The sequence below is a fragment of the Anomaloglossus baeobatrachus genome, chromosome 6 (assembly GCF_048569485.1).
Source record: "Anomaloglossus baeobatrachus isolate aAnoBae1 chromosome 6, aAnoBae1.hap1, whole genome shotgun sequence".
Lineage (NCBI taxonomy): Eukaryota > Metazoa > Chordata > Amphibia > Anura > Aromobatidae > Anomaloglossus > Anomaloglossus baeobatrachus.
The window spans coordinates 95,841,752-95,866,865 of NC_134358.1; the positions used below are offsets into that span (position 1 = coordinate 95,841,752).

Here is a 25,114-nt window from a genome sequence, read left to right on the forward strand (position 1 = left end):
TATGATACACATCGGGTAACTAAGGGACCTTAGTTACCCGATGTGTATAATGGTTACCAGCGTTCACCGGCTCCGTCACGATCCCAGCAGCGCAAGGTTATGTCTGGCGATGCGTGCGGAGGGCCGGGGCGAGCGGCCAATCCATGCGGAGGGCGGGGCCAGGCCGAGGCGAGCGACCAATCCGTGGGGGGGCGGAGCCAAGCAAAGGTGAGCGGCCAATCCGTGCGGGGGGGCAGGGCCATGGCGAGCCCAGCGGCCAATCAGCTTTGTGTCACCGTAAGGACACAATTTTGGAGCAAGACAGACAGACAGACAGACAGAATAAGGCAATTATATATATAGATATGGGCTGAAAGTGCACACTCCCAGCTGCAATATGAGAGTTTTCACATCCAAATCGGAGAAAGGGTTTAGGAATCATAGCTCTGTAATGCATAGCCTCCTCTTTTTCAAGGGACCAAAAGTAATTGGACAAGGGACTCTAAGGGCTGCAATTAACTCTGAAGGCATCTCCCTCGTTAACCTGTAATCAATGAAGTAGTTAAAAGGTCTGGGGTTGATTACTGGTGTGTGGTTTTGCATTTGGAAGCTGTTGCTGTGACCAGACAACATGCGGTCTAAGGAACTCTCAATTGAGGTGAAGCAGAACATCCTGAGGCTGAAAAAAAAGAAAAAATCCATCAGAGAGATAGCAGACATGCTTGGAGTAGCAAAATCAACAGTCGGGTACATTCTGAGAAAAAAGGAATTGACTGGTGAGCTTGGGAACTCAAAAAGGCCTGGGCGTCCACGGATGACAACAGTGGTGGATGATCGCCGCATACTTTCTTTGGTGAAGAAGAACCCGTTCACAACATCAACTGAAGTCCAGAACACTCTCAGTGAAGTAGGTGTATCTGTCTCTAAGTCAACAGTAAAGAGAAGACTCCATGAAAGTAAATACAAAGGGTTCACATCTAGATGCAAACCATTCATCAATTCCAAAAATAGACAGGCCAGAGTTAAATTTGCTGAAAAACACCTCATGAAGCCAGCTCAGTTCTGGAAAAGTATTCTATGGACAGATGAGACCAAGATCAACCTGTACCAGAATGATGGGAAGAAAAAAGTTTGGAGAAGAAAGGGAACGGCACATGATCCAAGGCACACCACATCCTCTGTAAAACATGGTGGAGGCAACGTGATGGCATGGGCATGCATGGCTTTCAATGGCACTGGGTCACTTGTGTTTATTGATGACATAACAGCAGACAAGAGTAGCCGGATGAATTCTGAAGTGTACCGGGATATACTTTCAGCCCAGATTCAGCCAAATGCCGCAAAGTTGATCGGACGGCGCTTCATAGTACAGATGGACAATGACCCCAAGCATACAGCCAAAGCTACCCAGGAGTTCATGAGTGCAAAAAAGTGGAACATTCTGCAATGGCCAAGTCAATCACCAGATCTTAACCCAATTGAGCATGCATTTCACTTGCTGAAATCCAGACTTAAGACGGAAAGACCCACAAACAAGCAAGACCTGAAGGCTGCGGCTGTAAAGGCCTGGCAAAGCATTAAGAAGGAGGAAACCCAGCGTTTGGTGATGTCCATGGGTTCCAGACTTAAGGCAGTGATTGCCTCCAAAGGATTCGCAACAAAATATTGAAAATAAAAATATTTTTTTTGGGTTTGGTTTATTTGTCCAATTACTTTTGACCTCCTAAAATGTGGAGTGTTTGTAAAGAAATGTGTACAATTCCTACAATTTCTATCAGATATTTTTGTTCAAATCTTCAAATTAAACGTTACAATCTGCACTTGAATTCTCTTGTAGAGGTTTCATTTCAAATCCAATGTGGTGGCATGCAGAGCCCAACTCGCGAAAATTGTGTCACTGTCCAAATATTTCTGGACCTAACTGTATATTCCTATACAGGCCTTGGATGCAAGCAGTCGGCTGCTATTCATCTGAAGAAACACTGTTGTTTGTTGCTGTACTTCTCCTAGAGTCATCCTGGAGATAAGTTGTTTCTATACTTTCTCATGTGTGTTCATGTGTTCCCTGTATGATATTTAGAACTTATTGGGGTTAACCAGGCGCTCATCTCATCTGTTCCCTACATAGTGCCCAGTTAAGAGTCAACCAGGGTCAGGTATTCTACTCAGCGCATAGGTGCAGAACCTATCTAGGGTGGTCAGGGGAGCCAAAGGCCAGTGGAAGGTTTGGTCAGGGGTCACTATCTCCCCCATTTCCCTAGACACAAGGTTTCCCTTCGCTGTCGCCATATGCATTGTACTTCCCCACACCTAGCATGATATACACTTTTCCTTCGTGTAGAGTGAATTGCCTAAATAGGCGTCAATATATCACAATTATGGAAAATTCTTTCAATTTTCAAAACCCTGCTTTAAATTTTGAACCATCCGCTGTCTTACATTTGGCTGTTGTCTACATAATCTAAGCTTAGAATGGAGCAGGTGATGTAAATTAGAATTTTTGTAAAAAGAAGTTAATATCTATAATATTTCCCACCAGCCACAACAAAAAAGGTAGTTTTTTTTTTTTTTTTATAAATAAGCACCTATATACCACTGCTACTATATGGGAAAAAAAAATGAACTGACAGGTTCACTGGTAAAAATGTGCAGACACGGGGAAATTTATCAGAAGAACTAGGTGACTGCATACTTCCAAATCTTAACAGCGTGTGATGCACACACTGTTAGGATTCACCAGTATGGATAGTAATAATTGGCGGTCTCATAAACGCAAGTATGCAACTCGTGCTATGTCTCCCTCAAATAACTTGTTTTGAGAAAAGTAAGGCACATCTAGTTGGAATGTGACCAGAAATATGTAAATACTATACTTATAGTCACAGGACAGCCTGCTCTCACCAGCACTACCGTTGACTACTGACAGTGTGCGCACCACATGTTGGCAGAATTAAGAAGTATGCTTTATTGGTTTGATTAGGCTTACTAGTATTTTTGATAGCAAGGAAAGGGTAATCTGTATGAAGAGTGAATTGTGTGACCCCCATTTTAGCCTATCCAAAGTGATTACCTTGATGTTTGTTCCATCAATATGCCATTGTATGTAAAGCGCTGTGGAATTAACAGCGCTATGTAAATTAATAAATATTATTATAATGTACATATGTTACAATACATAATATAAACCAGAAAATGAGTGCTGGTGCCTTGTGGTGCTGTTGCATGTGAGGAGTGGTAGCAGTCACAGGGAACGTATGGAGGTGGGGTTAGGGCTAGGAAAACGTGGTACTGGCTAGTACCGAGTATTGACTATCAGGGGCAGCAGCAACATTATTGAGTCCATATAAAGAGGAGGGTTGGTGCTAATCTGAAGAATACTAACAAGTGGAATGAGATGCTAGATCTAGATTTTGAGTGTCTGTTTGAGAGACAGGCCAAGATTTAACCACCAGTGGGGAGCAAGCTTGGCCTCATGCAGAGAAGCAAGTAAGGGCAGTTGTGGCTGTGGTGTTGGTGACCTGGAAGTCATTAGTCATGGTGTTGTGGCTTGTATAGAGCTGTGGAGAACAGTATAATGTGTGGGCTACTGCTGATATGTACCGACATCCTGAATGGTTAGCTGTAGAGAGTCTTCTGGACTTGTACAAATAGTCAAACAAGTTAAGGAACAAGTATTGAGTTGAGGTGGTGTGATATAGCTAGGTGCCTTTGGGGTGGGGCTGAGGCAGTAAATAGACCTTTCTGAACCTTTCTCCTTGTAGGCCTTGGTTGACCTGAACTGGATGGAGTAGGGAGCAGTTGAACTCAAGGTCAAAGTCAGAAGGTTACTATGTGAGTGACTGTGAGTGAGCCTGAAAGGTGGGCTAACTGTCCCATTATTAGCTAGCCTATTGGATGTTAGCATGGGAGTGAATGTGTGAATGGACAGAACCTTTGAGAAGGAGGGCCTGTATCTGACAAGCAGAACTCCCGAGAACAATGTCTGTGAGAACATGTGAGATTGCTATTAAATACACGTCATACTTTGACATATTGGGGTGAGACTGAAGAAATACGGTACTGCTGGTGTCCATGTGAGATGAACAAAGGACCGAGTAAGACGTTCATACAAAATGTTTTGTATCTTCTTTATTTTGGGAATTTTGCAATATTAAGAATTGTTCCACATGTGAGTGTTGAAACCTAAGAGCATATTGTGCTTCTTAATATGACAGAAATGACAGCTCTATATATACTGCTATATCTGCGATTTTGTGATCTGTAAAGGCAAAATTTGAATTTTAAATGATCAGAACCCATCAATTCAATTTGCATGGAGATAAGGAGCGGCTGCACAGTGCAGACACAAGGGTTTCTACACAAAACCAACAAACGGATGTATATTAGTCAATAGCATGTTTCTGTGCTATTGGAGGGGAGTAGTCATTTTTGCAAAGTGAGGAGGAAGTGAAGTCATATTGGCTTTAAAATCTGAATAAGCTTCTGGGTAAATTGTCATTTTGTAAAGGCCGCTTTACACGCAACGACATCACTAACGAGATGTCATTGGGGTCACAGAATTCGTGAATTAGCGACGTTAGCAACGTCGTTGCGTGTGACACCTACAAGCGACCGCTAACGATCACAAAATAGTGAAAAATCGTTGATTGTTGACACGTCATTCATTTCCCAAATATCGTTGCTCATTTTGGATGCAGGTTGTTCGTCGTTCCTGAGGCAGCACACATCGCTACGTGTGACACCCTGGGAACGACGAACAACAGCGTACCTGCATCCTCTGGCAACGAGGTGGGAGCGACGTGAATGCGGCTGCTCTCTGCCCCTCCGCTTCTATTGGTGACCCACAGCTTGACGTCGCTGTAACGCCGCACAAACCGCCCCCTTAAAGAGGTTGTTCGCCGCTCACAGCGACGTCGCTAGGAATTTAAGTCTGTGTGATGCTTACCAACGATATTGTTCGCCACGGGAAGCGATTTGCCCGTGACGCACAAACGACGGGGGCTGGTGCGATCGCTAGCAATGTCGCAGCATGTAAAGCGGCCTTTATTGCTAGAGAATGCTGACCATATGGCCAATTTCACATTTTGGTGTAAAACCTATCTAATGGGATAATTCCCCTCTTAAAGGGAACCTGTCACCAGATTTGGCAAATATAAATTACGGCCACCACCAGTTAGCTCTTATACTGTATACAGCATTCTAGAATACTGTATATAACAGCCCAGATCGCTCTATAGAACGTAAAATCACTTTTATAATACTCCCCTAGGGGGCAGTATGGTCCAATGGGTGTTGTTGCTCTCTCGTCTGGCGCCTCCTCTCTGCTGCGATTGCCGTCCTTCTTCTACCCAGCCCAGTATCGATGACGTGTCCTACGTCATACACACTGGCCAGCATTGCGGTCCTCTGCAGGCGCACTTTGATCTGTCCTGTGCGTATGCACAGGCAGTCTGCAACCTTCCCTCGCGCCTGCACATTACAGTACTTTGCTCAGCCCTGAGCAGGACAGATCAAAGTGTGCTTGCACAGGACCGCAATGCCAGCCTGTGTGGATGACATGGGCTAGGCTGGATAGAAGGAGGACAGCGATCGCTGCAGGGAGGACGCACGGGACCAGAAAGCAGCGACACCCATCAGATTAGACTGCCCCCTAGGTGAGTAAGGTGAGTATAATAAAAGTGATTTTTACGTTATACACAGCAGCCTGGGCTCTTATATACAGCGTTCCAGAATACTGTATATAAGAGCTCAGTGGTGGTGGCCGCAGGTTATAGTCGCCAATTCTGGTGACCAGTTCCCTTTAAACATTGTAGCATATGCACAGAATATGCCATAAATGTCTAATGGTTAGAGTCTAACCTCTAGGATTTCACTTATCAGGGGGATGGGAGCGCTATGACAATAATTCAACACTGTAATGCAGGTTCCTCCATTAAATTTAATAGTGTGCGGCAATATCACTTCCCCTCACTACAACACTACAATGAAGTCTATCAGAGTTATGGAAAGCATCATGTCACCCACCCACCTCTGTTACATAAAGTGAACACTGTAAACCATTGGAGCTGGTGGGCTTTCAGGCCAGTATAATTTAATATTTTTAATGTTCTGCTATTGGGACCAGCAGCTAGCATTTCAGAGCATGAAACAATGTCAATGATGTTATTCCTGCAGAGATCTATTCTAGTCAAAAGATGCTCTAACTTCTCTCCCGTTCAGGGGCTGGGTGGGCCGATAATTGTCCACCATGTGCACTGGAGTTTCACACTCCAGAGTTGATAAAATGCTTCGAAATTTCTCCATCTGCAAAAACAAATAATAAATTTGAAGTATATTACAGCAATAGTTAAAATAAAATGAACAACCAGCCATATCCTATAAATGTCTCATAGATGCAAGTCCAACAAATAGACAGTCACTTACATAAAAATGGGGTCCGGTCCAGAAATGGAAAAGTAGATTAACTGCTGGCACTTCTTAACCTGAAGGTCTGAATTGGTGCATACTGAACATACTGTATATACTATCACAATAACAGTTCTACTCAAGCAAGAGGGAAACAAAAGCTGAAGAATGCAAACAGTGTGTTCACTATTTGTATCCTTCAGCTTTTTTTCCCTCTTGCTTGAGTGCACCTATTATTGTGATAGAAATGGAGACGTGGCCATTTATCCATTGCTCTCTCCATCCATTTTTATGGGAGTGCTAAAAAGAATTTGGTATATAATGGTGATAATTGTGAGGGGCTGTTACCTGCTCTGTGCTGGCTGTAATCGGTTCTCTTAGGAGTATCCAGGTCACACATTCCTCACATGGGGGTGTTGTGTAAGAGCCTTGGTATGTCCAGTAATCCCGGGATGTAGGGAACAGGATTGAAGGATCAAAATCTGTGAAATGCGCTTTCCTTCCCTTAATTACAAGAAAAATGACATTATTTTTTGTTCTGGTCGTGATGAAAAATCCAAATAAACTATCACCTAACAAACTTGTAGAATAGTAAAACATTTTCTACGTCACCAGTAATCCCAGTGAAGCCACGTATTGTTCTGCATCTCCTATAAATCATGCCAGTTTAACGTCACTACATGGGAAAGACTTGTCACCGGCTGGGGAAGAGATTCATTTCTGTGCTACTGACAAAAATAACCCAATTCTCAAGGGCCTTATAAAATAACTGTGAAACTATGGACAAAAAGTAAAAAGTTACTATCTGGCTTGAGAGGACACAAGCAGGAGGAATCTTTGCTTCTACATAAGGGCTTATGACACTAGTCGAGGTAGGGCCGTTTCACATCTCCGGTATTTTGCCGGAAGCCACATCCGGCACACATGCAGTACAGTTACATTAATTTACAGTGGAAGCGTGACACCATGCGGACACAAGCGGTTGTGTATGAAGCACACAACCGCATGGTGTCGCGCTTCCACTGTAAATTAATGTAACTGTACTGCATGTGTGCCGGATCCGGCTTCCGGAAAAATACCGGAGATGTGAAATGGCCCGTGGCTGATGATCTGAACCCTAAGCAGACAGCAAGAAGAGAATGCATTGCTCTAAGATGGAGCGTCAGCTTTTCAGTCTAGCAGTTAGACTTCCTGCAGCCCTCCTATACTTCTGTGCTTACTTGGGCTGCTATCCATGTGTTACAAGATGGCCCACTGGCGGACACAGATAGAAAAGGGCCCCTATGCAAGAACAATATATGGGTCCCTTGCAGTCCAAGAGCTCATCAAAATGCAAAATTGCACCTCCCAAAGTGCCTCTTCCCACTTGGGTCCTTGTGCGGCCACCCAGGTTACACCAAGGATATGTCTACCCCTAAGGTGTCAACAATTTATTAATTTATTTTACCCCATACACTGATCAACATAAATCACATATATTTATTATTTAGGTTGTTGAGGTTTTGGGTATATTAAATTATTTATATTGTGTCTCTTGGAACTATTGTCCACTCCTTTGTCCTTATAGATATTAGAGGTTTCTGAGATGTCTACTATGGCGCCTTTGACCTGGTCAGGCACCACTGAGTACTGCACCCATGCTGGGACAGTGCTTCCAGGTAAATTACAAAGGCCAGAATGGGGTGTGTACGCACAGACACATAGCAACCAGGTCTCCAACACCATTAGATGGGACCCTTGGGCAGTCCTCCAAAAGGGGGCTGCCTGACAATTCTTGTCAAGGGGTGGAGTGGAGAGGCTGGGAATTAGGTTGCAGTGGCAGTCAGAAAAGGAAGTGGAGCAAGCCAGTCTGCTAGTGAAGTGCAGAGAGACACTAGGCAGACCCTGCAAGTGTAGTAGCTGTTGGCGGGGGAGAGCGGGTACCTGTGAGTCAGCCTGAAAGACACCTGCAGAGAGGTGGCCAACTACGGGGACTGCTGGTATCCAGGCACGCACAGGGAAACAGGTCCCTAGAGTAGCCTCAAGTGTAACTAGCTGATAAACCTGTCGGTGAGGGTACTGGAGATACCTCACCAAACACACAGAGTCCGAGCCTCAACAGCAACAAGGGGACCCATAAGGAGACAGTGCCAGGAGCCATCTCACCAAGGTTCATGCTGCCGGCAAATGGGCCAGAAAGGGGAGGAAAGGCAGAAGCGACTTCCCTGGATGATTCCCACGATACTGCAAATAAGGGGTTATCCCAAACAAAGGGAGTGCTAGGAAGGCGAGCTAGCAGCTACCCTCAATTTGGCCTGAAGGAGTTCCTGGTTCCACCTGGTATAATCTCAGCATCGCCCGGGTATCTCACCGACCAGCAAAAAGTGAGTAAACAAGTTAAAGACAGCTCCGACTGTGCTTGAGTCATTCTGCGACCTGTTGTTCCCCACACACACACCCGAGCACTTGGGGCCAGCCTCACTCTCGGGAGGCTACACCATCTAACTGCAAAGTCCATCAACCCCAGATACTCGTTAAACTGCAGTGGCGGTCACCCACCTCTGACCGCAAAACCGAGAGTGGCGTCACGACTAAGATAGTAAAAACCAACCTACCTGTTGTCCTGCTAAAAGAGAACTGTGGCGTCCCTGAACAGGATCAGCACTCCTGGGGCATCACACTACCACCAGAGAGGGGCTGCAGTGGTGAATAAAAACTACTACCCTGATCATCCGAGCAGAGCAGCAGTGCCAGCAGAGTCAGCCAGACCAGAACCAGGCATGTATCTTCAGTGAGTGTGGGGGTTTCAGTCACACTGGGGTCCTAGGACCCCAAAAGAGCTTTTTGGCCCATGTGTGACAATCTGTTGAATATTTTGCATTGGAGCTCACAAACTTCAAGTTACGTCACGGACAAGAATACTAATCATGATGCAGCTACTGCCTGCAACTCGAGCTAAAATGTCAAGAATAGCAAGTCAACTTTACTTTTTTACCACATCATTATGTCTCAAATATGCTTTTTCTTTATTATAGTTTGTATTTATACTTCTTAGGGGTACTTTGCACACTACAACATCGCAAGCCGATGCTTGCGATGCCGAGCGCAATAGTCCCCGCCTCCGTCACAGCTGCGATATCTTGTGATAGCTGCCGTAGTGAACATTATCGCTACGGCATCTTCACATGCACTTACCTGTTCTGCAACGTCGCTCTGGCCGGCGAACCGCCTCCTTCCTAAGGGGGCAGGTCGTGCAGCGTTAGAGCGACGTCACACGGCAGGCGGCCAATAGAAGCGGAGGGGCAGAGATGAGCGGGACGTAAACATCCCGCCCACCTCCTTTCTTCCGCATTGGTGGTGGGACGCAGGTAGGAGATGTTCCTCGCTCCTGCGGCTTCACACACAGCGATGTGTGCTGCCGCAGGAATGAGGAACAACATCGTAACATCGGTCCTTCCGAAATTATGGAAATGGCCGACGCTACACCGATGATACGATTTCGACGCTTTTGCGCTCGTTAATCATATCAAAAACGATTTACACACTCCGATATCGACAGCGACGTCGGATGTGCGTCATTTTCGAATTGATCCCACCGACATCGCAGCTGCGATCCTGGTTCTACCTGGTATAATCTCAGCATCGCCCGGGTATCTCACCGACCAGCAAAAAGTGAGTAAAAAAGTTAGACACCTCGGACTGTGCTTGAGTCGTTCTGCGACCTGTTGTTCCCCACACACACACCCGAGCAACTGGGGCCAGCCTCACTCTCGGAAGGCCACACCATCTAACTGTAAAGTCCATCGGCCCCAGATACTTGTTAAACTGCAGTGGCGGTCACCCACCCCTGACCGCAAAACCGAGAGTGGCGTCATGACTAAGATAGTAAAAACCAACCTACCTGTTGTCCTGCTGAAGGAGCACTGTGGCGTCCCCGAACAGGATCAGCGCTCCTGGGGCGTCACAACTTCTGGCGTCACGAACAGGATAAGGACTAGACCTGTTCAGACAGGTGACCTTATGCCTTGGCGGTCCGTTTGAAAAGTTTAAAACGCCGCCATATTGCCATCGCAGAAAGCGCCAAAGAAACAGCAGTCCACGCAGAAGAAATTTACCGCCCACGAAGAGGTGTGTCGCTCCCAGGATCCCCGGAGCGCTCTGACCCGGCGAGAGGAGGAAGATGGATGCCAGGGGTGCTGCTATCCCCAGTCAGGGCGACGCAGACCAAGCGATGCCTGGCCCCGGTGTGGTGAACGTGGCAGCGTCTAGCTCCGTTGCGGCGGTCGCAGCCATGCCTGCCGTAATCGCTCCGATAATGCCAATCTCCTTACCGTATGTCCCAGGTGCGACCTGGCTGCCCCAATACGCTGGTAAGGCGAACACCCTGACTGGATTCAATAAAAAGATCAGCACCCTGCTGGACATGTACGCGATGACCGGTAAGCAGAGGACTGCAGTGGTGCTGGGGCAACTGACTGGAGCAGCAGAACTAAAGGCTGAGGCCTGGACCAGTGATGACCAGGGCTCTGTAGCTACCATTTTTCCCAAATTAAAAGCTGCCTTTGAAGACCGCATAGAGGCAGAGCTGAGAATGGGCTTCTAAAACTGCTGTCAGAAAACCCAATATAGCATAAGAGATTATGCCCTCAGGTTGCAAGCCGCACTGCGGGCTCTCAAGCTCGTGGACCCTGTCAGTGATCAGGAAGGAAACAGGATGATGACAGAACAGTTCTTGCAGGGCCTGCACTCCCCTGAGGATAGAAAACAGATGAGGCTGTGGTCTCTGGAACACATTGATGTGGACTTCGCCATTCTGAAAGACAGGGCAGTGAAAGCACTTCAACCCCCTATGGACACAAACCCCATCTCACCAGCCTGGTCTAGCAGCACCCCAACTGTCGGAGCAGAATCCTCCTCGCAGGCCCTGGTAGCAGCAAAAGGACTCATAACCTCAGCAGAAGCTCCAGATACCCTGTCCTCCCAAGTACAACAACTCAGCAAGAACGTCGCCCGAATCCTGAAAGCAATGCAACTCCTATCAGAATCCAAGGCCCCTCATAGGATCCTGCTAGCTGACAGCCCAGAGGACGTCCCCTGGATGCGAGGGAGAAGAGGTCCCTCATCCCGAGGGAGGAGCAGCGATCGCTATGACTCGTCCGGACAACCCATCTGCCACCGTTGCCTGGAGGCAGGCCACTATGCAAGGGTCTGTCCTTTAAACGGGCCAAACCTGGGGCCAAGGGCCGGTCCCCAGGATTAATGAAACCAGGCCCAGCTGACTGCCGTAATCAGTACGTGGAAGGACGACCGATCCTGTCCATCTCCCTTGACTGTATCCCAACCTTGGCATTATTGGACACCGGCTCCCTGGTAACAACAATCCCGTATGTCCTTTATCGCAGGTTTTGGTCGGACGACGATCTCCGACAACCGGACCCTGACCTTACCATCTATGCAGCCAATGCTCAACCTATAGATCAGATTGGGGTCAAAGAGGTAACCATGAAGGTGGGAAGGCAGGAAATGAAGGGACAGGGATTGATTGTTGTAGCTAGTGATGTTAGAGAAAGGAACCCACAAATGATTTTAGGCCCAAATGTCATAGAAAATTGCTTAGGAGAAGTGTTGTTGTTGCTTCACCAGATCGTTGAGGGTGTTGAGGGCGGACAATGGAGAGCCCTGCAAAAAGAGATCCAAGTCATCCTGAGGAAGCAACAAGTAAACCAGGTTGGCGGTGAAATTGGTAATGTACGGGTAATGGATGCTAACCCCATTGTGATACCCCCAAGGAGTGAGATGATGATGTGGTGCTGGGCAGCGGTACGTCTCATAAGACAGGATTACCAGGCTGTAGTAAAACCCACTCATTCAGAACACTGGCCCACAATCCTGAAAGCCAGAGGGGTAGTTGATGTACACAAGGGAAGGGTACCTGTACGAGTACTGAACTGTGGGAAGGAGGAAGCCAGATTACCAAGATTCGCTACCATTGCCAAACTGTTTACTTGCCCAGACAACACTATACACACTGTAGGTCCCCTGACACAAGCTGACTCAAAAAAGGACGAGACCTCCCAAGAACAGTTAGAGGACTGGTGTCAAAAACTCCATGTGGAAACTGACTCTACCCCCACCTACCAGAAAGAAGGGGTTCACCGGGTCATCCAGGAATACGAGCAGGTTTTTAGTAAGAACTGGAGTTTGGTAGGATCAAAAGGGTGCAACAAAAAGGAAGCAATAAAAGAAAAACAGCCTTAGGCCCCCTTCACACGTCCGTGAAAAACACGCACGTGTGTTACGGGCCGTTTTTCGGGTCCGTGTCCCGTTTTTGTGTTCGTTTTTATGGTCCGTGTGGCACCTGTGTGAATTGCGTATGCTAGCCGTGTTTGTGTGTAGAACGTCCGTGTGTGCGTGTGGAATTAACGTGTATGTGTACGTGTAATGTCCGTGTGTAATGTCCGTGTGTGTGATGCACAATGTCGTTTATAAATGTCGGCTGACAGCAGACAGAGTTGCGCGATGAGAATGAACTCGGGTGAACTTCACCCGACTTCATCCTCATACCGCGGCTCTGTCTGTGTCGAGTACTGATTAGCGGTCACCTGTGAAGGATTCACTGGTGACCGCTAATCCCCCGAGTGACTGAAGTTTCCCCCCCTCTCTCATACTCACCGTTCCTCGATCCCCGGCGCGGCGCTGCACGGCTGCACCGGAGCGGCGGTGTCTTCTGCAGCTCCTGTCACCTCCATGCAGCAGAGCTGGATGCGACGCTGGACCATCCTGGATGACGCCGGACATGGAGGGCTTTTTCGGGCTGATTAAATTGTTGAACCAGGGTATATGTGTGTGTTTTTTATTTCTAATAAAGGATTTTTCGGGTGTGTGTGTGTTTATTTACTGTAATTTACAGATTAATCATGAAAGGAATCTCGGGGAGACGCCTGACATAATTAATCTAGGATTTAGTGGCAGCTATGGGCTGCCATTAACTCCTTATTACCCCGATTTGCCAAAGCACCAGGGCAAATCGGGAAGAGCCGGGTACAGCCCCAGAACTGTCGCATATAATGTATGCGGCAATTCTGGGCGGCTGCTGACTGATATTGTTAGGGTGGGGGGCTCCCCATAACGTGGAGCTCCCCATCCTGAGAATACCAGTCTTCAGCCGTATGGCTTTATCTGGCTGGCATTAAAATTGGGGGGGACCGTACGCCGTTTTTTTTAAATTATTTATTTATTTATTTTACTGCACAGTATAGACACGCCCACCGGCTGCTGTGATTGGGTGCAGTGAGGCACCTGTCACTCAGTGTGGGGGCGTGTCTCACTGCAACCAATCATAGGCGCCGGTGGGCGGGGAAAGTAGGGAATAGGAGATTGTTTAATGAGCGGCAGGCTTTTTCAAAATAGTAAAAGCCGCCGCAGCAGTGTGAATGCCGTGCAGCGCCGCGCCGGTGATCGGGGAACGGTAAGTATGAGAGAGGGGAGGAAACTGACCGACAGACTGTGAGAGAGGGACAGAGAGACCGACAGAGAGACCGACCGACGGACTCAGGGAGATTGACCGACATACACAGAAATAGAAAGAATAGCCGACATCACTAGAAATAAAAACACCAAACGGACACGGACTATAGGTAGATGCATACGTGTTTACTAACGTGTCTGCACATACCCATAGACTTTCATTGTGTCCACGTGTGCGTGCTCCGTGCAGATAACGGACATGCATCCGTGCAAAACGCAAACACATACGGATCACGGACACGCACACACGGACATAATGAAATAACGCACGTGTGACCACAATCATAGATTAACATTGGTGCACGTTTGGCTGTGTCTCCGGTATATTCGGAAACGGACCAAACACGCACGTGTATCACGGACGTGTGAAGGGGGCCTTAAAAGAATTAAAGAGGGTAGGTAGTGATGAGGCATTATATAATTATAGAAAATTAAATAAAATATGTAAAAAGCAAATTAAGTTAGCTACGTTTGAGACAGAGAGACTCATTGCGAGAGAAAGTAAAAATAATCCTAATATTCTTTAACTACATAAACAGTAAAAAACTGAAAAGCGATAGTGTTGGCCCCCTTAAAAATAGTCTTGGTAAAATGGTGGAGGGGGATGAGGGTAAAGCCAACCTGCTGAATGACTTTTTTTCCCCGGTTTTTATACAAGGAAATGCCATGGCAGATGACATGACCAGTGATACCATAAATTCACCCTTGAATATTACCTGCTTAACCCAGCAGGAAGTACGCCGCCGCCTCGAAATCACTAAGGTTGACAAATCTCCGGGCCTGGATGGCATACACCCCAGAGTACTACAGGAATTGAGTTCTGTGATAGACCATTATATTTAATCTTCTCAGATTCCTTAATAACAGGGTCGGTACCGCAGGACTGGCGCATAGCAAATGTGGAGCCAATATTCAAAAAGGGGACAAAAATTGAGCTGGGAAATTATAGGCCAGTAAGTTTAACCTCTACGGTTGGTAAAATCCTTGAGGGTTTCTTGAGAGATGCTATACTGGAGTATCTCAAGAAAAATAACCTTATGACAGAGTATCAACATGGGTTTATGAGGGATCGATCCTGTCAAACTAATTTGATCAGCTTCTATGAAGAGGTAAGTTCAAGCCTGGACCAGGGAAATGCAGTGGATGTTGTGTATATGGACTTTTCAAAAGCTTTTGATACGGTGCCACACAAAAGGTTGGTACATAAAATGAGAATAATGGGGATAGGGGAAAATATGTGTAACTGGGTTAAAAACTGGCTCAGTGATAGGAAACAAAGGGTGGTTATTAATGGTACGTACTCGGACTGGGTCTCAGTTCATAGTGGGGTACCACAGGGGTCAGTATTGGGCCCGCTTCTTTTCAACATGTTTATTAATGACCTTGTTGGGGGCATGCGGAGTAGAATTTCAATATTTGCAGATGATACTAAACTCTGCAGGGTAATCAATACAGAGGAGGATAATTTTATATTACAGGGAGATTTATGTAAATTGGAGGATTGGGCTGAGAAGTGGCAATTGAAGTTTAATGTAGATAAATGTAAGGTCATGCACTTGGGTAGAGGAAATAAAATTTATAATTATGTACTTAATTGTAGAACACTGGGTAAAACAGACACAGAAAAAGACTTGGGTGTATGGGTGGATGGTAAACTTCACTTTAGTGGACAGTGTCAGGCAACTGCTGCCAGGGCTAATAAAATAATGGGATGTATTAAAAGAGGTATAAGTGTTCATGAAAAAAATATAGTTCTACCTCTGTACAAGTCACTAGGCGACCGCACTTAGAATACTGTGTACAATTCTGGTCACCGATATATAAGAAGGACGACCAAGAGAAGAGCGACCAAGATTATTAGAGGAATGGGGGGGCTGCAATACCAAGACAGGTTATTAAACTTGGGGTTATTTAGTTTGGAAGAACAAAGGCTTAGGGGGGATCTAATCACAATGTATAAATATATGAGGGGACAGTGCAGAGACCTTTCCAAAGATCTTTTTACACCTAGGCCTGCGACTGGAACACGGGGGCATCCGCTACGTCTTGAGGAAAGAAGGTTTAATCATAATCACAGACAAGGATTCTTTACTGTGCGAGCAGTGAGACTATGGAACTCTCTGCCGCATGATGTTGTAATGAGTGATTCACTACTAACATTTAAGCAGAGCCTGGACGCCTTTCTTGAAAAATGTAATATTACCAGTTATATATATTAGATTTTATGACAGGGTGTTGATCCAGGGAACTAGTCTGATTGCCGGATGTGGAGTCAGGAAGGAATTTTTTTTCCCCATCGAAGCTTGTTTGCCACATTGGTTGTTTTTTTTTTTTGTTTTTTTTTGCCTTCCTCTGGATCAACATGTGAGGCTACGGGTTGAACTAAATGGACTTAGAGTCTCCCTTCAACCTTAAAAACTATGATACTATGAACATCACATACCCACAGGCAGTCATCCTCCCATTAAGGAAAGACATAGGCCTATACCACCAGCCAACTACCAGAGCGCTAAAGACATGCTGAAGGACATGAAAGAGGCAGGAGTCATTGGGGACAGTTGCAGCCCTTGGGCAGCTCCCCTGGTCCTGGTGAAAAAGAAGGATGGCACAATGAGGATGTGTGTGGACTATAGACCGATAAATCAGATAACACACAAGGATGTCTACCCCTTGCCACGGATAGAGGAATCCCTCGCTGCCTTAAAGGCCTCTAACTATTTTTCTACCCTAGATCTCACTAGTGGCTACTGGCAAGTATCTGTAGCAGAAGAAGACCGGGAGAAGATGGCCTTCACCACCCCCATGGGCCTCTGTGAGTTCAACAGCATGCCATTTGGACTTTGCAACGCCCCCGGGACCTTCCAGAGGCTGATGGAGTGCTGCCTGGGACATCTCAACTTTGAACCCATTCTGCTCTACCTGGATGACATCATCGTGTACTCCAAGACCTATGAGGACCACCTGAAACACCTGGCTGAAGTCTTTGAAGCACTATCCTGATATGGGATGAAGCTGAAACCATCCAAGTGCCACCCACTAAAGCCAAAGGTCCAATACCTAGGTCATGTGGTCAGTACAGAAGGAGTAGCACCGGACCCAGAGAAGGTCACAGTCATCTAGAAATGGCCCACACCTACCACTGTCCAGGAGGTGTGTCAGTTCCTTGGCCTGGTGGGTTACTACAGAAGGTTTATCAAGGGCTATACGAAGATGGCGGTGCCTTTGCAAGAGCTCCTGATAGGCCAATCAAAGAAGGGGAAGGCTTGCGGCCCACCATTTCACTGGGGAGAAGCAGAGGAACACTCCTTCAGGCAAATTAAAGGGGCCCTGACAGGTGAAGAGATTCTAGCCTACCCTGACTACAATCTACCATTTGTGCTGTACACCGATGTCAGTAATTTGGGGCTAGGAGCAGTGCTTTCCCAGGTGCAGAGGGGCAAGGAACGTGTGATTGCCTATGCCAGCAGGTAGCTACGGCCTACTGAGAGGAACCCAGAAAACTATAGCTCATTCAAGTTGGAGTTCCTGGCCATGGTCTGGGCTATCACAGAGCGGTTCAAGCACTACCTGGCTGCTACCAAATTCACTGTCTTCACAGACAACAACCCCTTAACCCACTTGAATACTGCTAAACTGGGTGCCATGGAGCAACATTGGGTAGGCCGACTAGCAAATTATGATTTTACTGTCAAGTATTGAGCTGGCCGCAAGATTGGCAACGCAGATGCTCTGTCAAGGATGCCCCACCTAACAGACGAGGGTAGAGATGAAGATGACCTTGAAGAGATTGAGCTGCCAGCGTTCCATCGCCGTAAAGCCAACCAGTGTCAGCAGTCACACTCCAGCCACCAAGAAGCGACCCTGATTCCGCTACCTCACTACAACTGGAAGGAGACTCAGGAGAGTGATCCAGCAGTTGGCTTGGTGAAGAAGCTGGTCACCCAACCTGACGCCAGCCTTGATCCAGAAGCCCCGCCTGAGGCACAGCACCTGTGGAGAGAGAGAAGTTGATTGTTCATCTACCAAGACAAACTCTACAGGAGCATCATTGACCCAAAGACGCATGAGAAGGTGTGGCAGGTGATTGTGCCAAAGAAGGATGCTCAGATGGTGCTGGAAGCCTATCACAATGGCGCAGGCCACTTTGGTTGGAAGAAACTGGAGGCACTCCTTAAAGGAAGATTCTACTGGGTAGGCATGAGAACTGCCCTGGAGGAGTGGTGTAGAGACTGCAGTCCCTGCAATCTCAGAAGAAACGACCATCACAGTCAGAAGGCACCGCTCCAACTGATCCAGACCAAACAGCCCTTGGAATTGGTAGCCCTGGACCATGTGAAGTTGGCGCCCAGCAGACAAGGCTACACCTACGCCCTCAGCATGGTTGATCATTAATCCAGGTTTCTGGTGGTAGTACCAGTCAAGGACTTGACAGGCCAGACTGCAGTCAGAGCTTTCCAAGCCCATTTCTGTAGACCACATAGCTATCTAAATCAAGTGCTCACTGACCAAGGACCAGCCTTTGAAGCTGAGGTGTTCCGGGAGTTTTGTAACCTTTATGGCTGCAAGAAAATCTGCACCACACCTTACCATCCTCAGACCAATGGCATGTGCGAAAAGATGAATCACATTGTTCTTGACCTCCTGAAAACTCTACCACTAGAAGAAAGGTGCCAGTGGCCAGAGAAGCTGCCAGACCTGGTGGACATGTATAATAGCATCCCCGTGAGTTCCACAAACTGCACACCGGCATACCTGATGAGGGCCAGACCTGGAAGACTGCCAGTGGATCTGGAGATGGGGGTTGAGACCCTTGAAGACCCTCTACAAGATGCTGATTGAGATTCCACCCGCCAGACCCAGTACTAGAGAGTACAAGAGTGTGTGGAGCGAAGCTTGACCCAGCAGTGGGAGAGACAAGAAAAAGCCTACAATCAAAATGCACCTGCTACTCCTTTGATGCCTGGAGACGTGGTTCTCAAGAGAAAGAGGAGAAATCCCAAACTTGATAACCACTGAGAAGCAGAACCCTAAACCGTGTTACCGTCAACACTTAGTCGTGGGAAGACATGCCTCATCAGCAAGGATGGAGGAAAGACAACAGCTGTGGTTTCCAGAGACCACCTTAAGAGATGCCCTGAACAGCTAAGAACCCCTGAGGAAGTTCCTAACTCTTCGCCAGTTGAAGAACAGAGAGAAAAGACTGTGCTTGGAGATTTCCCTGCAAGTTGGCCTCAATACAATGGAGCCGCAGAAATTCCAGTGATCACCTTTCCCCAACCCAGAGAAGAAGTTGGAAGGCAAGAGGAACCTGTTCAGAATCTAGAAGAGCAGAGGAAAGATCTGGGATGCAGATGGCCCAGACCTGGTCACCAAAAGGACCGGTGACTTGCCTCCTGAAGGGTTTTGGGTGGGAACTGGACTTGTGGGTGGTGAGTGGTGTGAAATGGTACCTGGTATCTTTAAATGTAAATAATGCCCCTGTGTGGGAAAAGTTGTATTTATAATTTCTTTCTTGTTTTTGCAGCCCGAGGACATGCTGTTGATAACCAAGTGGGAATGTGGCGCCCCTGACCTGGTCAGGCACCATTGAGTACTGCACCCATGCTGGGACAGTGCTCCCAGGTAAATTCCAAAGGCCAGAATGGGGTGTGTATGCACAGACACATAGCAACCAGGCCTCCAACACCATTAGATGAGACCCTTGGGTAGTCCTCCAAAAGGGGGCTGGCTTACAATTCTTGTCAAGGAGTGGAGTGGAGAGGCTGGGAACTAGGTTGCAGTGGCAGTCAGAAAAGGAAGTGGAGCGAGCCAGTCTGCTAGTGAAGTGCAGAGAGACACTAGGCAGACCCTGCAAGTGTAGTAGCTGTTGGCGGGGGAGAACGGGTACCTGTGAGTCAGCCTGAAAAACACCTGCAGAGAGGAGGCCGAGTACGGGGACTGCTGGTATCCAGGCACGCACAGGGAAACAGGTCCCTAGAGTAGCCTCAAGTGTAACTAGCTGATAAACCTGCCGGTGAGGGTACTGGAGGTACCTCACCAATCACACAGAGTCCGAGCCTCAGCAGTAACAAGGGGACCCATAAGGAGACAGTGCCAGGAGCCATCTCACCAAGGTTCACGCTGCCGGCAAACAGGCCAGAAAGGGGAGGAAAGGCAGAAGCGACTTCCCTGGATGAATCCCACGATACTGCAAATAAGGGGTTATCCCAAACAAAAGGAGTGCTAGGAAGGCGAGCTAGCGGCTACCCTCAATTCGGCCTGAAGGAGTTCCTGGTTCTACCTGACCTGGTATAATCTCAGCATCGCCCGGGTATCTCACCGACCAGCAAAAAGTGAGTAAAAAAGTTAGACACCTCGGACTGTGCTTGAGTCGTTCTGCGACCTGTTGTTCCCCACACACACACCCGAGCAACTGGGGCCAGCCTCACTCTCGAAAGGCCACACCATCTAACTGTAAAGTCCATCGGCCCCAAATACTTGTTAAACTGCAGTGGCGGTCACCCACCTCTGACCGCAAAACCGAGAGTGGCGTCACGACAAAGATAGTAAAAACCAACCTACCTGTTGTCCTGCTAAAAGAGAACTGTGGCGTCCCTGAACAGGATCAGCGCTCCTGGGGCGTCACACTACCACCAGAGAGGGGCTGCAGTGGTGAATAAAAACTGATCATCCGAGCAGAGCAGCAGTGCCAGCAGAATCAGCCAGACCAGAACCAGACATGTATCTTCAGTGAGTGTGGGGGTTTCAGTCACACTGGGGTCCTAGGACCCCAAAAGAGCTTTTTGGCCCATGTGTGACAATCTGTTGAATATTTTGCATTGGAGCTCACAAACTTCAAGTTACGTCACGGACAAGAATACTAATCATGATGCAGCTACTGCCTGCAACTCGAGCTAAAATGTCAAGAATAGCAAGTCAACTTTACTTTTTTACCACATCATTATGTCTCAAATATGCTTTTTCTTTATTATAGTTTGTATTTATACTTCTTAGGGGTACTTTGCACACTACAACATCGCAAGCCGATGCTTGCGATGCCGAGCTCAATAGTCCCCGCCCCCGTCACAGCTGCAATATCTTGTGATAGCTGCCGTAGTGAACATTATTGCTACGGCAGCTTCACATGCACTTACCTGTTCTGCAACGTCGCTCTGGCCGGCGAACCGCCTCCTTCCTAAGGGGGCGGGTCGTGCAGCGTTAGAGCGACGTCACACGGCAGGCGGCCAATAGAAGCGGAGGGGCAGAGATGAGCGGGACGTAAACATCCCGCCCACCTCCTTTCTTCCGCATTGGTGGTGGGACGCAGGTAGGAGATGTTCCTCGCTCCTGCGGCTTCACACACAGCGATGTGTGCTGCCGCAGGAATGAGGAACAACATCGTAACATCGGTCCTTCCGAAATTATGGAAATGACCGACGCTACACCGATGATACGATTTCGACGCTTTTGCGCTCGTTAATCATATCAAAAACGATTTACACACTCCGATATCGACAGCGACGCCGGATGTGCGTCATTTTCGAATTGATCCCACCGACATCGCAGCTGCAATGTCGTAGTGTGCAAAGCCGCCCTTACTGTCAACCAAACATCATTTCATCACCTACCCTTGCCTTGATGCAGTCCAGTGCTTCTAAAATTGCCTTCAGGTTCTGCTTTGCTTTGCCAATCTGTTAAAAAAGAAATCCGAATTATTTAGTCTCCCAAATAAAATCTGTGATAGTGTTGAACTGTCATGTGCAATGTAAAGCTTATGTCCTTTCATATGGCAAAGAGGCAGCTCACCTCTTATGTCGTCAGAGTTCGGGCACAATTGTGACCTCTGCTCCCCTGGTTAGAATGTTGTGATCCAATGCCAGTGATCAGCGCCACTGCTCCGTTCTCAGTCTACATACCATAGACTAAAGGGCCATTTGCACGCTGCCACATCGCTAACGATAAATCGTCGGGGTCACGGTGGTTGTGACGCACATCCGGCGCCGTTAGCGACATCACAGTGTGTGACACCAAGGAGCGACGCTCAAAGATCGCAAAAACGTGAAAAATTGTTGATCGTTGAGATGTCGCTCCTTTACCAAATATCGGTGATGGAACATGCCGCAGGTTGTTCCTCGTTTCTGCGGCATCGCACATCGCTATGTGTGACACCGCAGGAATGACGAACATCTCCTTACATGCGTCCACCGGCAATGAGGAAGGAAGGAGGTGGGCGGCATGTTACGGCCGCTCATCTCCGCCCCTCCTCTGCTATTGGACGGCCGCTTGGTGACGTCGCTGTGACGTCGAACGCACCCCCCTTGAAGGAGAGATTGTTCGGCGGTCACAGCGACATCGCTGCACAGGTATGTGCGTGTGACGCTGCCGTAGCGATAATGTTCTCTACGGCAGCGATCACCAAATGTCGCACCCTTAAGACCACGTGTACATGTTCAGCATTTGGTGAGTTCTTTACCTCAGTATGTGTAAGCCACAACCAGAAGTGGGTACAAAATGTAGAAGTGGTGATGTGTTTCTATTAGGCTGGAGTCACACTACTACTACATACTAGTATGATACTTACTACTCAGATGCCTCAGTACTGGCAATATTTTTGGATGCATGGTTCTGGAGTCTCAGCTCCTTGTTTACGGTTCCTTATTTACACACCAAATTCCTGCACAAAATCTGCATCTCCTGGCAAAAAAATGCATCAAAACTGCATCGCGTTTTGATGCTTTTTCTGCCACGAGATGCAATATTGGTGCAGGGATTTGATATATAAATTCCAACACCAAATCTGCATCGCTTCCAAAAAAAACGATTTTCTGCAGGGAGATGCAGGTCTCATTGAACTCAAAGAGTTCACCTGAGGTGAGGTCACCGACTTCAATGAGTTCACCTGAAATCAGTTTACCTGTGACTACAGGTAAACTCAGTGATGTCTCTGCTCATAGCTGCAGCTGTCAGTGCTGCCTGAAGTCACAGCGGGTGATCATGTTCACTAATATGCCCACGCACTGTGACTTCAGTATGTAGCAGAGCCAGGATCATCTTGGGGCATTGTGGTGTGGATAACGTCAAACCTGGGTGTTTTGGGTGTTAATAAATTGGAGAAAGAGGGTATTTATATTGTTTGGGGTTTTAAAAAAAAAAAAAAGAAGGATTTTTTTTCTGTTTTGTGTTTACTTCTTTTGACCTGCAAGGTTAGTAAAGGGGATAACTCATAGACCCCTCCCCATTACTAATCCAGGGTTTCGTGGCAGATGTTATGTTTTCCAAATCACAGCTGTCATTAAGCCCTTATATTACCCCAATTGCCACCGCATCAGGGCAATCGGGATGAGACAGTTAAAGCATCGGAATTGTCACATCTAGTGAATGCAACAATTCTTGGGCAACTGCAGACTGCTATGTTTAGCCTGATGGAGGACCAATAAAAATCGGCCTCCCCAGGCTGAGAATACCAGCCCCCAACTGTAGGCTTTATCTTTGCTGGTATCAAAATTGGGGGGAACTGTACATCCTTATTTTACATTATTCCTTTAAATAATTTTTAAACAGCCGCAGGAGGTCCCTCGTATTTTGATACAGCCAAGATAACGCGCATAACTGGGAGGCTGCAGCCTGCAGCCATCTATTTTACCTGTGCTGGGTATCACAATATGGGAACACTACACCATTTTTTAAATTTATTTTTACATCCCCATAGGGACACAGACAGCATGTGTGATTCCCACCAATCACAGACACTGTCACAGAGGGTTGAGGCGCGGCCTGACTGCAACCAATCACAGATGTTGGGACTGACAGTAAGCAGGTGACGTAGTGAATATGCATGAGAGCTAATGATCGGACTCGGAAGGAGTGCTACAGCCTCAAGGAAGGTCGGTAGGTATAACTGTCCTGCATTTTTCCCTATTTTCTTTCTTTTTCCTTTTTTTTACATTTCTATCATTATCCGGGTGGCCGAACCTGAACAACACAGACTTCTCTGAGAAGTCTGTTTTCGGAGTCCATGCACGGGCACCAGATGTCTGCTATGGACCCCGAACTTTACAGTTCAGGTTTGCTCATCCCTAATTATGAGTTCAATTAAATAAAAAAAACTGGTCAGTCCAATTCGCCACTCTGAATGGTATTGTTTGGAAGATTTTCAAGGGCTTTAGGGGTTTTTAAAATCACGACTTCTTAAAGGAGTTGTCCGACATTAGCTTACCAAACATTTTTGAGTTTATCTGTGCTGTATTGTCATATAAATCACCCCTACATTGTTATTTTTTGTTTTCTAACTTTTGTTCCTCTTGAATTATCCCTTTATTCTCTGCAGCTCCTTGTTTACATTCAGCTCCAGCAAACTGACCACTTCCTGTGCTACACCTCCCAGTCAGAGCTGGCACCGCCCGGCCTCAGTATCCAGGCTCGCCCCCTGCCCGCCCTCAGTGTCCAGGCTCGCCCCCTGCCCGCCCTCAGTGTCCAGGCTCGCCCCCTGCCCACCCTCACTGTCCAGTCTCGCCCCCTGCCCGCCCCCTGCACACACATTCCCTGTCAGTATTCTGCCCCAGCCCCTGACCTGTTATCACTCTAGCATTGGAAATAACAGCCCCACATCACACACATCAGGCTCTGTGCCCCCCACACACATCGGGCTCTGCACCCCCCCACACACACACATACACAAACGGCACTCTGTACCGACCCCCCCCACCATCGTTCTGTACCGACCCCTACCCCCATAAGGAACACATGTAGGCTACATTCACATGACCGTTCCGTTTTTGCGGTCCGCAAAAAACAGGTCAGTTTATTTCACGGATGCATCCGTGTCATCCGTGTGCCTTCCGTTTTGTTGTGGTCCGCAAAAACGGAAGCAGCAAGAAATATAAATAGATGAGTAGATATAGAGATGAATAGATAGATATCGAGACAGAGAGATTGAGGGATGGATGAATGAATGGATGGATGAATGAATGAACAGAGGGATAGATAGATATAGAGACAGAGAGATAGACGGATGAATGGGATAGATAGATAGATAGATAGATGAGAGACCTATATAATGTCCTACCTCCCTGCATATTCTAAGCTGGCACCCTTTAGTGACTTTCATGTGGCACTAAAGGGTGCTTAGCCTTGTATTTAGCCAAAAAAAAATAATTTCAAAAAACGACGTGGGGTCCCCCCCATCTTTTGTAGCCAGCTAGGGTAAAGCAGACGGCTGCAGCCTATAAACCACAGCTGGCAGCTT

The 25,114-nt window shown here is 47.3% G+C and overlaps 1 protein-coding gene across 1 annotated transcript in view; it reads right to left on the minus strand.

Moving 5' to 3' along the window:
• Nucleotides 1–4,104: 4,104 nt before the first annotated feature.
• Nucleotides 4,105–25,114, minus strand: part of LOC142244084 (carbonic anhydrase 3-like) — a 34,933-nt gene continuing 13,923 nt past the window's right edge. The window contains exons 5-7 of the mRNA XM_075316275.1: nucleotides 21,498–21,560; nucleotides 6,733–6,888; nucleotides 4,105–6,282 (exon numbers count right to left, since the gene is read on the minus strand). Of these exons, the coding sequence (XP_075172390.1) occupies nucleotides 6,163–6,282; nucleotides 6,733–6,888; nucleotides 21,498–21,560 (339 nt within the window). The 3' untranslated portion in view covers nucleotides 4,105–6,162. The remainder of the gene's footprint in view (nucleotides 6,283–6,732; nucleotides 6,889–21,497; nucleotides 21,561–25,114) is intronic.